This window comes from Felis catus, chromosome C1, assembly GCF_018350175.1.
Source record: "Felis catus isolate Fca126 chromosome C1, F.catus_Fca126_mat1.0, whole genome shotgun sequence".
Taxonomy (NCBI): Eukaryota; Metazoa; Chordata; class Mammalia; order Carnivora; family Felidae; genus Felis; species Felis catus.
In genome coordinates, this window is record NC_058375.1 from 97,666,394 (window position 1) to 97,683,702 (window position 17,309).

At 35.3% G+C, this 17,309-nt stretch overlaps 1 protein-coding gene across 4 annotated transcripts in view; it reads right to left on the minus strand.

The window, feature by feature from the left end:
* The window catches only part of TRIM33 (tripartite motif containing 33), a 131,374-nt gene that overhangs the window by 31,123 nt on the left and 82,942 nt on the right, over window positions 1-17,309 (minus strand). For all 4 annotated transcript variants that reach the window (XM_023259015.2, XM_006944178.5, XM_023259014.2 and 1 more), the window contains exons 5-8: window positions 5,944-6,060; window positions 3,174-3,288; window positions 739-885; window positions 183-300 (exon numbers count right to left, since the gene is read on the minus strand). In XM_023259015.2, the coding sequence (XP_023114783.1) occupies window positions 183-300; window positions 739-885; window positions 3,174-3,288; window positions 5,944-6,060 (497 nt within the window). The remainder of the gene's footprint in view (window positions 1-182; window positions 301-738; window positions 886-3,173; window positions 3,289-5,943; window positions 6,061-17,309) is intronic.

Sequence of the window (17,309 nt, forward strand, 5' to 3'; positions counted from 1 at the left end):
GGGAGACGCTCAACATTCTTCAAAATGTCACGAACAGAGCACAAGTGAGTTTCCAATGAGGAACATATTTTCCAAGAAGTTTATGTTACAGTAAAGCTTTAAGGATCTAAAATCTGTTTTAGATTCTTTCTCCTCCTAATTTAGTGTTCCCAGTCACACTGAAAAAACTAATTAATTCTCACCTAAATTGACTACATTCTTTGCCCAGAAGGTGGGATCACAATGGAAACGGATTGCTCCATTAGCAGCAGGCACAGGATCACACCGTGCTTTCAAAATATGGCGCAACTGAAAAGTAATCTTGAAGGGAAAAAATTCACATTAGTCTTAAAAATTAAGTATTACCTGAGAAAACAAACATGGTAAAGACATAAAAAGCTCATGTAGCCCCACGATCTGAGATGAGACAGTTGTGTTTAAAAGACTACCTATATTAGCAATCAAGTGCACATTTCTGGCAGAAATGATTTATCATGTATCTTCAGGACAGTAAATACTGTATGAATCCATTTACATGAAATTCTAGAAAATAACAGAAATGAGATTAATGGTTGCCTAGGGTCAGGAGTAGAGGGGAACAAAGAAACTTTTGTGGGTGATGGAAATTTTCTGTAACTGCAGTGGCGGTTACATTGGCAAAAATACAAAATCTAGACTTGAAACAGCTACAGTTCACTGAATGTAAGTCTTGATAAAATCAATGTAAAGACCTGTGGATAAACACACTATGTGTCTCACCAGTCGCTTGCTGTACAGTAGAGCTGTGCTGCTGCCACTCGCAATTGCCCAGTTTGTGAAGTTCATCACATGCTTCACCTGCCGGGAAAGGCCTGTGATGTCATTCTGCTGCTGTAATAACTTCATCTGTCTTTCTTTTGTAACATTCTGAAACAGAACAAGAGTTCAATGAAGAATTCCGTATGAAAAATCCAACTCATCGTTTCTGTTGCAAACGAACACAATACCTACGTTACTTTTTAAAATCGGGGTAAATTAACAGGCATCTCATTATGTAATGAGCCTCTGATCAAAACAAAAGTTGGAAACTAAACTTAGGCAAACAAAGGCGGAACTAAAACTTAGTTCTCAAAGCTAACAAAGGGGCATTCCACATATAAAAATTGTTAGTTGATGTCTCCCTTTTCCTTCAGAAGATAAAACGTCTTTGTTAAAAATAGTATCTAGGGGCTCCTGGGTGGCTCAGTCAGCTAAGCGTCTGACTCTTGGTTTTGCCTCAGGTCATGATCTCAAAGTTTGTGAGTTTGAGCCCCCCATCCGGCTCCACGCTGACAGCCCAGGGCCTGCCTGGGATTCTCTCCCTCCTTCTCTGTCTTTTAAAATAAATAAATTTTAAAAAATAATAAATTAAAAAACAATAAATAAAAATAGTATCTATTAGGCTAATCCAATATACAGAATCTGTGGCATAATGAGCTGACCTTTAGAAATTTGATATAATCAACTCCACACTCTTAGGTCCAAAAGAAAATTCTGTGTTACTAGTGCCACCTACTGGTATAGCAGGAGGCTAAAGTTAAAATCTCTTCCTTCAAATACGTTTAAAAGACAAAATGAGAAAGGTAAATTCTAAAGCTCTAAGAGTAGAGTTATTAAGGAACCTTTTGAAATAACAAAAGTTCTCAAAGAACAAGAGCATAAATAAGAATTGAAGGAGCAATTTGAGGGCAAATGCTGCAAAGGAAAAATAAACTACCTGGGAACTAAAACTCCCGGAAGGGACAGGTGATATCTTATATGCTCTGACATTTGGCATGCCAAACAACCTATCTACTTCGCACTTGACCATTTTCTGAACACCTCAGCTTGACTCATTGGGCAATTTTTCCCTAAGAAAACAAGTTGCCCATTTTATAATGCAAAACGATGGATAAAAGTATTCAACTGATAGAAGTTTGATTCACAAGTTCCCTGGAAATCATCCCTTCTACCAAGCATAGGAAAACCTTTATTTTACAAAGTTTAAGAACATATTACACTAGAAAACATCTATTCCTTAAATTCAGCATGTTAGGCGTGTGTGGCAGATTTATGATTCAGTATTTTTGTATATTTTAGCATTAAAAGGCATCTTTTCATTCCAAAGTTCTTGAAATGGTTTACGATTATTTTCGACCTACAGTTACAGTGTGTTTGCAGTAAGTTAAAAGGTTATCAAAAGGTTATCAGAAATAGCTGCTGCTCAGTGTTCTCCACGTACAGTCTTTGAAAACAAAAATCTATTAGAGTTAAATGCATCAGCTGAATGTACAAGAGGAAAGAGACCTCCAACTTTAATGGTATGTGTGAGAGTACTTTTAATCTCACAATTGTGTCTCAATAAAAAGATGTATTTCAAAAGACAGAAATGCAGAAATAATACTGCCAACATAATTTCTTTCATTTGTATGTAACTATGTGTCTAGTATTTCTACAATGATCTATGAGGGAACAGAACAGAAAACAATCTGTGGAAATGTTGAGGTTACAAGTAATAGAAATTTAAAAAATCAAATACATAGCTTAAATTGCTACTGATGATGCAGAAAACACAACCCCTTATCACCTGAACCTACTAAAGAGTACCAAATTTTGAGAACCAATGAACTGTGGTCAGTAGAGACAACTCTGTTTAAAACTTAATTTGGATTTCAAACTGACTGGATTCTTATCTGGAAATTTATATCTGCATATTAATCTTAAAAAATGCAATAAGTTTAAAGCTTATAAATTTCAAAATGAGCAGCATTTTTAGCAAAACTATGGAATATTTTTAAAATAAAGTAAAACACAAAGGACTCAAGCAGACCCCAATATACATTCACATGTAAAAGTTAAATTGAGGCCGTATATTCAGGGATGGGGGTGGGGGAGGGGGGAGTAGTAGGTTGGCTTTGTCTTTGTTTATATCACATTTTAGTAATAATTCTTTAATTCTTAAGAGGACAACACTATCTCCTCATTTATACAGCTAAAATCAGTATTACTGAATTGGGCTGCAAATTAACTAACTTAGTAAAAGCTCTATTTTCCAATAGAAAATGAAATGAAAAATGCTTTTAATTTGTCTTTATTTCCATACCCCCCAACCAATCTAAAAGACCTTTCAATAAACATTAAAAACAGCTAAAGAGCAAGAGAAGCAGTTGTTGTTTTATTTTGGTTTTGAACCATACCTCTAGCTGCTGTAAGAGAGATTTTCCTTTCTTATTAATTTCATTGATAAGGGTGAAAATGGCCACTTTAATTTCCTGTTCTACTCGTTTGTTAGTCTCATTTACTTCTTTTATCCTGAATAAGAGAAATGCATCATTAGGTTATCAACTTATCCTATGTCTCTGAATCATCAACTGTTACAGAAATTCATCCAACTGGGCACTTAAGCAAGTAATTAAAATGAAACCCTTGTCAAAATGTACAACTTATGTTTCGGTAGACCTGAGCACTCAGTTTGGTCTAAACAAGTTATTTATACAGACAAAGAATGGATTAAATATTTAGTAATTTTAAATTAAATTCATAAAGGTAGTTTATTAATCTAGATGGCAATCTCCTTTAGCTCCTGTGACATGAATGTGATATATAAACATCTGACATCAACAACTGCTATTTAGTGTCAAATCTGGCACACTGGATCTACTTAATGCTTTTCAAAAACAATGTGCAAAAGAACAATGTTGCAAACAGTAATTATCTGTTGAAACAGTAAGAATTAAGCTTAGAAGCATTTATTTTCACTTACAATTTAACCACTTAAAATGTGCCCCCTCCTTCCATAGGTTCTTCTCAAAATAATTTTCCTACTATATAGAATTAAGGGCATAAAACATTTTCAATCCAGTTTTAAAAGAGTTCGATGTTTTAGAATAGGAAGGTTTCAGCTGCAAAAATGAAATTGCTGATACCTATTTCATGGGTGGGGGAGAATCCTACCGATATAAATCTATAAAATGTTAAACAACCAAAGAACGTAGCCTTCAACTTTTATACATTCTAACTTCTTTACAAACTATTACCCACACTTCTAACCTCTAAATTGTCTTTTCAAATTTGAGTAATAATAATATAATTTTCCCTCCTTTGTCTATACCTCAGTGCTTGTTTGGGCACTTATTTGAAAATTTTATTCAATTTTGTCCTTATTAATGTGATTGGAAAATGTCTTTTTAAAAATAAGAGTGCTGATTACTAATGATAATGTAGGATTCTAACTTAAAATGACTCCGCCAAATAGTGAAATCATTAAGCATGCTAAAAGTAGTGAACAGTTAGCCACTGTCAGACTCCCTTTGGTTTAAGCATGTCTACTACATGTTCAATTGTGAAGAAAGAAATCAACGTACATTAAAAAATGGAGATATAGGTCATTATGTGTCTAAAGGGAAAGAAACACTGGAGATTTCAATACTTAAACAAAAATCTGGAGATGAAATCATGAATTTCTCCAACCCTATGCAATTTTATAACACATAAACTTCTTGTTCTACTTCTCTATACATAGATTCAGGAACATATATACAAAATATGTATAAAACATATGTACAAAAATATGGGACTGCCATATGAATCAAGTATCTTTTCTTTGAAAAGGACATCCATCTGTAATTTATAAGACAGCTAGCTATCCTCTCCAATATCACCCACAACATATCAGCAGTATTACTAAAACATCCTGATATTTTCATAAGAATTAACCATCCATAATTAGTGCATGTAAAGTATATACAGTTCACCCTGAGCAAAGTGGAGGTTAGGAGCACCTATCCCCAGATAGTCAAAAATCCATGTATGACTTTTGACACCCCAAAAGCTTAGCTAATAACCTACTGTTGACCAGAAGCCTTACCAATAACATAAACAGCTGATCAACACATATTGTGTATGCTACATGCATTACACACTGTATCCTTACAATAAATAAAGCCAGCTAGAGAAAGAAAAAATGTTATATTTATCGGGGGGGGGGGGGGGGGGGGGGGGGAATCTGCATATAAATAGACCCACACAGTTCAAACCCATGTTGTTCAAGAGTCAACTGCATTGTTACATATTACCTACAACCTTGGAGTACACTTTATTTTCTTTTGGTATCACTTCTTAAGATGAAAGTTCTGCCACCTTATAGTCTAATGTATAATGCGCTCTTCATTCATCCATTTAATATTTTTAAGTATTGCCATTTTAAGTAAAATAATTAATTTTAATATTCTAGAAATACCAAAAGTCTCAATATTCGTTAAACTGTGAAAAATACTTACTAATCCTATTCATACCTCCAGGAATATACTGATTTTAATTATGCCAGCTCCAAGTGTTCATCTTTCTACCCCAAGAATCCTCATCTTGTTAATGTACTCACTTATGGAACTTATTCCAACTTGCCTTATCAATAAATTTAGTTTTTTGAGAAATTAACCTGAATAGAATTTTTAAATGCTGATGGGATTACTGATAAAAATAATAGCAATGGTCAAAATTTGAGAGTTTACTATGTGCCATAAAGTGTGCTATTACATACGAGTTATAATAATAATTCTGCGAGAAGTAGTGTCTTTAAAAATGCTTCTTTTAAAAAAAAAATGCTTCTTTTACAGGAGACATTCTTCATACTCTCTCCTCTACACTATGTCAACCACACAGTTAAAAGTTTTATAATTCAACTCTACATAGTAACTGCTTTTTCCATCGTTAACTAAGGCTTTACAAAGAATAGAGTTTTACTGATTAGAAAAGAGTTAAAGATGTATTTTAAGAGTATTCAAAATTTTGGTGAATTAAATCTTAATTAACACATATAATAATCCAAACTCAAACTTCTACATATATTTACCCTTCTAAAAATGTTTTCTATATATGCTTAATACAGAAGGGAAACAAATTTAAACTGGATCTAGTGTGTATAATAATTTTTAAAGTGAAATTATGGTTTTAAGGCAACACACTTACCTGTTCTGCACCTGAGTAGCTGCAAAATGAACATAATTCTTCTTCTCAAGAAGCTTAGCCAGTAGATTCTCAATTGCACCTTTCTGGTTTTGAAAAGCTTCTTCAAGAAACTGATACCTTAAAACAAAAACAAAACCACATTTAAAGCAGAATATTTACTATTGAAATTCTTAAAATAAAGAATTGCTACATGATTCAATCTTGAGACCATAACTTAAATTATCTGCATTCTATGCTGGCCTCACACACCCTACCATGAGCAACTTTTAACTACCAATCCCTTCCCTTCTGACCCATGCCTAAGAGGCTATTTATTGTAAGACCAGAAAAATTTACTTAAAAACTGTTCAAGAGCTCTTACATTAGAATTTTGATTCAGAATTACATTTTTTTTTCAAATTCAAATACTGGAGAAGCTTGTATACATTTTATATCATAAAATCTGTAACATTACAAAAAATACTTTCAAAGGTGGGAAAACTACCCATAGTTTTAACATCATAAAACCACTACTAACTACCACGGTTATATTCCTTAGTCTTTTTATTATGCATTTTATTTTTATTTATTTTTAATTTTTTAATATTTATTTTTGAGAGAGAGAGGGAGAGAGAGGGAGGGAGAGAGGGACAGACACTGAGTGTAAGCAAGGGAGGAGCAGAGATAGAGGGAGACACAGAATCTAAAGCGGGCTCCGGGCTTTGCCTTCGGCTCAGGTCATGATCTCATCGCTCATGAGTTCGAGCCCCGTGGCAGGCTCTGTGCTGACAGCTCAGAGCCTGGAGCCTGCTTCAGATTCTGTGTCGCTAACTCTGCTTCACCCCCACTTCATGCTCTGTATCTCTCTCAAAAATAAGTAAAACATTAAAAAATTTTATAAATAAAAAATAAAATACAAGTGCAATCATAATGTATACACAATTTTACATCTAATTTTTATCTTGTCTTTACATTCATTACTTGAAATAATTTTTCAGCTCCCCATACTATATTAGTCAAAATTTTCCAAGAGTTGTATCAATTAAAAATCACCAACACCAGTTTTATAACTTTGTTAACATGAGTGGTGTACGTTAGTATTTCCTAATATTATTACAGTGAAAATTTGGACTCCATAGTAAAGACTACAGTTCTTTGATTACTAGGAAGGTAGAATGGTTTTCTTTGCTGGTTTTATTTCCTTTGTGTAAATTGCTCATTAAGTCAACAAATATTTTTGGGATTCTTCTGTATGCTAGGGATACAGGAGTAAAAAAAAATAATAAATCCATTATTCTTCATACTCTTGTAATAAATAGGCACACATATGAAATGACACCATACGGTGATAAGAGCTATAATGGAAATATATATAGACTGAAAAAAGAACATAATGCTTAAGTCAGCCTTGATACCAAGGAAAGCGTCACAGGGAAGTCAAAATAATATCCTATGCTAAATGCAGAGGCATATTTGGGGAACTACAAAGACTTCAATTTAGCCAATGAAAGCCATGCAAAGGTCAGAATAGGAGATAATAATTAATAAAATCCAGAATCAGACTGTGAAGGGCTGGGTATACCATGCTAATATTTGGATTTTATCTTCTCAGTAATGGGAAACCCTTGAAAAATTATAACCAAGATGTAATAATCAGATTTATGTTCTAGGAAATTCATCAGACATAGAAAAGGTAAATCTGAAAAGGGAAAACAGGATGATCAGCTAGAACTCTTTGACAATAACTCAGATAAGGTATCAAAACATAATACAAGCTAGCACAGTTGCACAAACAAGCTTGGACAATGGAGATACCAGCATCTACGATGATTTGGGAGTTTACATGGCTCTAGTTCAAGTAAGGTCCATAGGATTACCTAAAATTAAATGCCTACCTAAGGCACATGCAAAATGCCACTGGAAATGAGTTCAACATACTGACAAAGTTACAACTGTCTATGTAGCTACTAAAATCACTGAAGTAAAGGCAGGAACTGGTATTAATAGGAAGACTGTGAGCATCTAGATGTTTGTGTCTTCAGTGAAGATCTCAATCAAGGGAGAAAAGGCCATGGAAGTTGTGACCACTAAGGAAAGTTTGGTAAGATGAAGGAAAGTTTCACAGTGCTAGGTTCAAGAGGAAAAGGAAAAATGGAGGGCAGCAGAAAGCAAAATGTAGAGCAATATAAGGACTGGTGTTACAGAGCAAGTGAGGTTTTTATTTTGTGCAATGATTCGAAGAATTTTTTACTGTAGTAAAATATATATAACAAAATTGACCACTTTATGATTTTTAAGAATTTCTTTAAAGCAAAAATAACCCCACCCATGTATAATGTAAAGTCTAGCACTTGTATACCTTGTATTATACCTTTGAAGGTATTAAGTAGCACAAAAGGACAAGGGTATTTTAATTTTAAAAGAAAACTATCTACTATAAGACAGGTAACCTAAAGATTGCTGTTTCATTTCATTCTTTCATTGAAGAACATTTGATTTATTCCATAATAATTTCTCCATATCCAAAATAAAATTTTCCTTTGTTAAATCTGTACAAATGAAGTGGGAATATGAGATTACCATGCTAACCTTTTGAACTCCGTGAGCTTTAGATTGGGAGGAAGAAAGATCTTTGTGACTCTGTCTAATTTGATTTTGAGTTAGATTATGTCATAAATAGAAAGGCGTTTGGTAGAAAGGTCAACTGGTATCATAATTCACAAAATTTTAATTTGTAAAATTTAACCCGGTACAAATGTATTTCTCTTTTCACCTAAAAATAAATGTTTTAGAATCTTGCTTCTAGAAATATCTTCTTGGGGCACCTGGGTGGCTCAGACGGTTAAGTGTTCAACTCTTAATTTCGGCTCAGGTCATGATCTCACAGTTCATGTGATCAAGCCCTGTGTCAGGCTCCACACTGACAGTCCAGAGCCTGTTTGGGAATAGCTCTCTCCCTGTCTCTTTGCCCCTCCCCTGCTCACATTCTCTCTCTCAAAATAAATAAATGTTAAAAAAAAAAAAAAGGCACAGAAGTATCTTGTTGATTCATGTGAGCAAGTAGTAAGCAAACACACTATGATATACCTACATTTAAGTATGTGTCCTTTCCTCCACTTATACAGGAGTTAACATCTGAGCTGGATGTTTTAAGGATAATTAAGAGTGCTTGAGATAAACTTTAGGAGGAAGGTAAGCTCTCTCTCACTGGGGAAAAAAAAAATCAGAATGTATAAAACTACACAGTTCTGAAGCTGTCATTTTCAAGACTAAGGAAAAGAAAGCAAAACTAGAAAAGAGAGAAATGCCAGATGCTAAAAAAAAGACCTGCACATTTTGCTTAAACTGCCTTCAGACAATAAATAATAGTGAACAATTAAGAGCTTGAATGAATAGTGATAATCAGATTTGTCTCTGTTCACTTGTTTAATTTCAATTATATACTCAGAAGAAAAAAATGGAGCTTGAACAACAAAAAAGCAGTATGGAAGTAATTTTGGCTACAAGTTACTTCCGATTCTCTTAGCCAGAGTAACACTGCATTTTCAATCAAAATTATAGAAATGGAGAGGAAAAAAAGAATAACATATAAATAGATTAAGTATAATTCTGATTAACATGTAAATACACGAAAGCCATTTCGTAGGTGCTAATCTTGCATATGAAGCAGAAGTAGTGATTCTTAACCTGGGCTTCTACTCACAATGAGCTATATTCAGCATTTCAAAATGTGTAGGTAAAAATTACAGGTGCCCATGATTTAGTTAGAACAGGCTAGGTAAGACTTTCAGTGGTTTTGGTTAGAATTATAGAAACTGAGTATACTAAATATACCACTGGTTATCTACTTTTGAACAGAAATCATCATCATGGATTATATGTGTTTTTTATTATTGAGAAATAAATTACTGTTTAATGCAGTTTGCTCAGAAATTCTTGAAAACATGGTTCTCATAAGTAAAGACTGGGAGATGAATAAGAACAGTTTTTTTTTTTTAAAGACTGAGGGGGCTCCTGGGTGGCTCAGTGCGTTGAGAAACCAATTCTTGATTTTGGCTCAGGTCCTGATCCCAAGGTCATGGGACAGGGACCCGCATCAGGCTCTGCACTGGGTGTGGAGCTTGCTTGGGATTCTCTCTCTCGTCCTGTCTTCCTCCCTCTCCCCCTCTACGTCATTCATGATCTCTCTCTAAAATAAAAGTAAAAACTATGTGTTAAAAAAGGTAAAAAGACTGAAAATCAATTATCTACTAACTTCAAACCGTAACTTTTTTCAAAATGTTTATTTATTTGAGAAATAGAGTGCAAGCAGGGAAGGGGCAAAGAGAGAGAGAGACAGAGACAGAGAGAGAGAAGGAAGGAGAGAGAGAATGCTAAGCAGGCTCCACTCTCAGCACGGAGACTGACTCAGAGCTCAATCCCACAACACTGGTATTATGACCTGAGCTGAAATCAAGAGTCAGACACTTAACCAACTAAGCCACCCAGACACCCCCAAACTATAACTTTTGAATGCACATTTAGTCTTACTAGGTCCTGAGCTGTACAGGGATGCTACTCACCAAGTAATCACAGTATTATTTAATAACTGTCAGCATGTAACAATTGATAAGATTTTACTCTGGCACTTCTAGAAAAATGTATCATCTTAGTTTATAACCAAACTAGTATCTAGGGAAACATTTTTTAAACCTGCCACATAGTAATTCTGACTCAGTTTCTTTTGTAATTCAGTACTCCTTTTAAAAATAACATAAAATTTTAAACATATATTAGCAGTTCAATTCCACTGAACCTACCATCCATTTTCAAAAGTATCTGTTTAGGGGCGCCTGGGTGGCTCAGTCAGTTAGGTGTGCAAGTTCAGCTCAGGTCATGATCTCACAGTTCATGAGTTCCACCCCCATATTGGGCTCTGAGCCCATTTCGGAAATCTTCTGTTCCCCTCTCTCTCTGCCCCTTCCCCACTTGCGCTCTCTGTCTCTCTCTCAAAAATAAACAAACATTAAAAAAAATATTTTTAAAAGTGGGGTGCCTGGGTGGCTCAGTTGGGTAAGCGTCTCTCAGTTTCGGATCAGGTCATGATCTTGTGGTTTCATGGGTTCGAGCCCCGCATCAGGCTCTGCACTGACAGTGTGAAGCCTGCTTGGGATTCTCTCTCTCTCCACCCCCCCCGCCCCTCCCCCACTCACGCTGTCTCTCTAAATAAATAAATAAATAAGTATTTTTGGAGTATCTATTTATAGATAATTTTGTTGATACCCCCCACCACTCTATCTTCAAGATTATTTGAAATAAGTCCCAAACATCATATTATCTAAGCACTTATCAATGTACAGATAGCAATAGCTCTTTTGAGAACTTACTTATGTTTTCAGGTGTCTTGTGCTAAGTATCCTACATGGATTCTCTCATTTAATCTTTAGAAAATTTAACGATGTATGTTCCATCTTCACAGTAACAGTTGAATAATTTGGATAACCCTCTGTGTGTTGGTTCTTCTTTAAACAAATTTATAATTAATATTTAGTTTACAGGACTATTTCAAGAATTAAATTGGTCAAAATACACAAAGCTCTTAATAAGCATAGTGCTTTGCTTACTGAAGCACAGTAAGGGCTTAAAATTAGTCGTCACTGCTATTTTTACCAGTAATTTTAAATGATTTGCATTGTAACAATGTAAAACCTCAATCCTTCGACAACAACAAAAAGTCTACTATGCACATAAAGACCTCATTTTTTTTTTATTAAAAAAATTTTTTTAACGTTTATTATTGAAAGACAGAGTCAGTGTGTGAGCAGGGGAGGGGCAGAGAGAGGGAGACACAGAATCTGAAGCAGGGTCCAGGCTCTGAGCCGTCAGCACAGAGCCTGACGCGGGGCTCGAACCCACAAACCGCAAGATCACGACCTAAGCTGAAGTCGGACACTTAACCGACTGAGCCACCCAGGCGCCCCGAGACTTCATGTTTTTAAGAAAATTTTAAAATGAGACTATGTTCCTTACTTAAGGCTCTATATGAAGGGGAAATGATAATAAGCCCTAAGAGTTCAGGAAGAATTGCAGAGAGTAGGAACTCTGAGCAACTATGGGAACCTAAAAGGGTAGAAATTTCAATAAAGCTTGGTGAAGACATTAGGATTCTCACATAAAGAGAACAGGGAATAAAAGCCAGCTTTAATTAAATCTCAAAGGGCACACAGTAACATCAGCTGATACTGCAGTTACGGAAGACTTCAGTAAGACAACAGGCTATTACTTTCTAATGCTGTCTTCAAATTCATGGATCTTTTCTTCTACAATGTCTAATCTACTGTTAATCCAATCCAAAATCAAACAGAGAAAAAAATGAGGGTGAGAGGAGCAGAAGAATAGTGAGTTTGGGGACACCTGTGATAACTCTAATACATGTATAACTGGCATCCCCAAATGGGGAGAGGAAGGAGGAAAAAAATATTGGAAGAAATTCTAATAATGGTGTAAACTTTTCCAAATTTGATAAAAGAAAAAAAAATAGCCTTACAGATCTAAGAACTTCAACATCCGCCAAGCACAAGAAACATTAAGAAAATTACTCTTGAGGTATATTGTTTCCAAATTGCTTAAAGCCAGTAATAATCTTAAAAGTGGTTGGAAGGGAAAAAAAAGATACATTATATACAGATGAATAAAAACAGAACAGACTTCTCAATGGAACCAGTGCAAGTCACAGAGTGGAGCAGTACCTTTAAATTACTGAAAGAAAACTGTCAGCAAAGGACTTAGTTATCTAGCAAAATTACCTTTCAACACAAAGGTGAAACTTTTGGGGATGAAAAATACACTCACTATTTTGACTGTGATGATGCTTTCCCATGTGCATAGCTACACCACATAAAAGAACTATCACCTCAGTGTAAAGATGTAAAAAGAGTAAACACTTCTAAGGGACTAAACAAAAGTTACAATAATGCTGTGGAAGACAGGAAGGAAAAACCCTTAGAAATAGAAGCCACAAAGCACCACATACGTTGATTTTTAGACAAAGTACACATCATCTGGTAGTCCAAAACAATGTTCTGGAAATTTAATGGCCCCAACTGGTAGTGCTTCTAGGCACTAGCAAAAGGAAATTCAATCCTTTAATGAGAAAACCATCATAATTCTAGACAAAGAATCTGCATAAATAATTTTTCAAGTAAATGAAAAGTTTATACTTTACAAAAGCCATATATATAAGGAAATGAGTAAAAACCACAGAAAAACAAAGAGGAAGAAAAGACCCACTAACAGAAGCAAAATATCTATGTTTACTAAATTTAAAGAATGAAACAGCTAGCAAATGGTCGGGCAACTATTTAAAAAGATGAGGAAAGAATACAAAGGTGCTGTATACTTTTTTTGATAACACATCTCAACATAAAAAGGTTTTAAGAGGGGGTGGTGTTTGGCTGGCAGATTTTAACATTTTTAAATGTAATGGTATGATTTAATGGAAGTTTAGCATGGCTAAAAAGAATATTCATGAACTGAGATTGTTCAGAAGAAAATGCCTATCTTGCATTTTGAAACTAAACATAAGTTAAGAGACACGAAGAATGATGTAAGGTCTAATATACATCTAACTGGAGTTTCAGAAGGAAGGACAAGAACAGATGTAATATTTGGAGAGATTACTGATGAAAGACATAATCCAAAGATTGAGAAAACCAAACTAAAAGCAGTAGTTTTAAAGAACAGTCAGAAAACAAAAACTGGTTACCTTCAAAGAAAAACAAAGTTTACTGACCTCTTAAGAACAAAAAGGCAATGTGCTTGTACAACTGACGTGCTAACAACAAAAATAAACTGACACCCTATACATAAAATGCTATACACAGCAAAAAAACTTCCAAAAGTGAGAGCAGAGTAAAGATACTTTTAGACAAACTGAAACCCTAGACTCTTACTAAAGAAGATTCTAAAAATAATAAACTTCAGGAAAAGAAAACGAATCAACATGAAAGGTCTTAGAACCAAGAAGGAAAAAAATAACAGACGTGGCAAAGAAGTGGGGTATCTCTAAAACACTACATACAAGTAAGAATATTTGGCAACAGAGGGGCACCTGGCTGGTTCTGCCCATAGAACATGTGACTCTTCATCTTGGGATTGTGAGTTCAAGCCCACAATGGATGCACAGATTACGTGAAAATATTTTTTAAAAGAAATAAAAATAAAACAATGGATAAACTATAGCCAAGAAGCTCCCAAACTTTCTGAATCTTGATGCCATTTAGTGTCTCAGCAAGTTTTTTTCACAGAACTAAAAAAAATACCTAGTGGTTCCAGGGTGCCTCGGTGGCAGGTAAGCAACTGACTCTTGGTTTCAGCTCCTATCATGATCTCACAACTTGTGAGTTCAAGTCCTGCATGAGGCTCTGCGCTGACAGCACAGAGCCTGCTTTGTATTCTCTGTCTCTTTCTCTGCCCCTCCTCTATTTATGCTCTCTCAAAAATAAATAAACATTTTAAAAAGAAAGAAGGGGCACCTGGGTGGCTGAGTCACTTAAGCATCCAACTTCTGCTCAGGGAATGATCTCATGGGTTCGTGGGTTCAAGCCCCGCATCAGGCTCTGTGCTGACAGCTCAGAGCCTGGAACCTGCTTTAGATTCTGTCTCCCTCTCTCTGCCCTTCCACCTCTCATGCTCTCTTTCTCTCAATTGTAAGTAAGCATTAAAAAAATTCTTTTAAAGAAATAAAAGTTTCATTTATCAAGTAGGTAGATATAAAAATACACCAAAAATCTAGATTTGTAAAGATATTTTAGTCACTCCTTACACTGTATTTTTAAGTGCTTCTCTGTATATATGATATCATGTTGTGACTTTAAAACTTTTTAAAAGTATGCAGTCGTTAGTGATATGCACTGAATTCTTCTATTTGCCAGAAAGCATTCAAAGGGTAGGGATACCGCAGTAAACAAGATAACATATGGTATTCTTCTTCCTTCCCTTACATCCTGAGTAAGGAGAAAACAAAAATTTAAATAGAGTTGTGATAGAGATGACATGAGTGACAAAAAACTCTAGAACAGGAACACAGAAAAGGGTTCTTGAAGAGTCTATATGGAGATCTCAAAGATAGCAACCAAGGGCACCTGGGTGACTCAATTGGTTGAGCATCCGACTCTTGACTTTAGCTCAGGTCATGATCCCAGGGTGGCTGGATCAAGCCCCACATCAGGCTCCTCACTGAATGCGGAGCCTGCTTAAAATTCTCTCTCTCTCCCCCTCTGCCCCTCTCCCCCCAGCTCTCTCTCTCTCAAATTAAAATTTAATTAAAAATAAATAAAATAAATTCTTAAAAGATAGGAACCAGCCATGCAGAAATCATAGACAAAACTATCAATGATCAGAATCATGTTTGCACTGCTGCAAAGGAAAATGACCAAGCAATGGAGTTTTTACTTTTGTAATCATTTACCAATTAACATTTTTACCAACACACATCTTTGTGTGGGTAACTAATTACTTTGCTAAATGGGTAACTAATTACTCTGAATAGGTTTATTTCTCAAATCTTCTCTCCTGATATTCCTCTCATTTAAGCTAACTCTTAGCCATACTCAATTCTTCTTTTCTAGTCATAAACAATCATTCTGCTGGGTAAGTGAATCTGAGGCCTAGGTGTGTGATAGGCACACAAACTATAATACTAAAAGTACCCTTTTTACCCTGCACATGCAAAGAGAGACAGAGAGACAGAGAGACAGAGAGAGAGAGAGAGAGAACACACACACGTGCATGCAAGGGTGGGACAGAGATAGGGAGAGAGGGAATCCCATGCAGGCTCAATCTCATGAACTGTGAGATTATGACCTGAGCCAAAATCAGATGCTTAGCCAACCGAGCCACCCAGACGCTCCTAAAATTAACTTTTTTTCTGCAAAACCAAAAAGGAATGAATTTTATTTTGGAGTTAACTGCTAAAGTGAACTACTACTGAGCCATATTTTCAATCTCAAGTCTCACATAGACTGTAAGACTCCAAGATAGCAAAGACCATCTCAGTATTTTTTATTACTATACACAGTCATCACCTAGCATGATACCTGGTATATGGTGAAGATTCAAATATTTACTACACAAAAGAGCTGAATGGATACGGAATGAAGTTCAATAAACAAGCTGCTTTTGTCCAACAATATACTACATGAAAACAATATATCTGGATAGGAAATCTTGATTTATCATCACAGCTCTGAATCTAGCTCCCTGAGAAAACTGATGATATATATGAATTTAGGTGTCATTTTTACCATCAATTTGGATGTTATCTGAAATCTTTTTGAACTTTGCAAAAATTTACAGAAAAACTTAAAACTGAGTTTGGCAAAGGTTCTTTAAGGTAGAGGTTATTGACCTTCACTGAATAACAAAAATCACCTGGTGTGATTTGCCAGTATTTTTAAAATACTATAAAAATTTTTTATACCCAAAATATAACTTAAGATTCTTATTTAACCAGTGTGCAGTAGGACTATGGCATCAGTATTTTTTTAAAGCTCTCCAGGTAGGTCTACATCAAGGACTGAAAGATATCTGCTCTAAAGCTGATTCATCCATCTTATCTACCCACCCATTTATCTATTTTTCAATATAAAAGCCTAATTACAAGAAAAGTTCTTTCTTAGGAAAATCTTTTAGAAAAATTTCACTTATATAGTTCTATTCAAGTGATTTCTATTATAAACTATCCTGTTCTTTAACAAAAATGCCTCATATTTTCAACACACTCACTTAAACCATAATGATCCTAAAAAACAATCTACAAATACCCAACTATACACAAAACTTCAATTGAGGATAAAAAAACATTAAGGTGGAACATACATGACATCCACTCTGAGCCATGACAGAATAACTGATACCAGACTGGCCTGCCACCAGGGCCTATAAACTATAATGGTAGGAAAGTAATATGTGAAACTATAACTATAGTTATATATATATAACTTATATATATATAAGAAAGAAATATGTGCGGCAACTATATTCAGTCACAGGACTACAGGCAACCCTTTAGAGAGCCCCACCACCATCCTGTGCATTAAAAACTTCAGGATAACTGGCACAGAGAACTGGAGACCAAACAGAGCCCAGAAGTCTGAGCTGAGGAGGCAAGAGGCAGAAGTCAGAATTTGGGACTACTGAGCACCTGGAATTCGTGAACAGGACACTGGAATGGAGGAAGCCATACAGGGTGAGGTTGGGGAGTAGGGGGGAAAAAAGACACACAATAAATGAATTCCTCACAAGTCCCTGGTCAATATCTGGGCTGTACATGCACAACATGAGATTATGCAAGGCTTAACAGGAGACCTTACTAGCTCCCAGTAAAAGCAAGCTCCTGGCAACCCCAA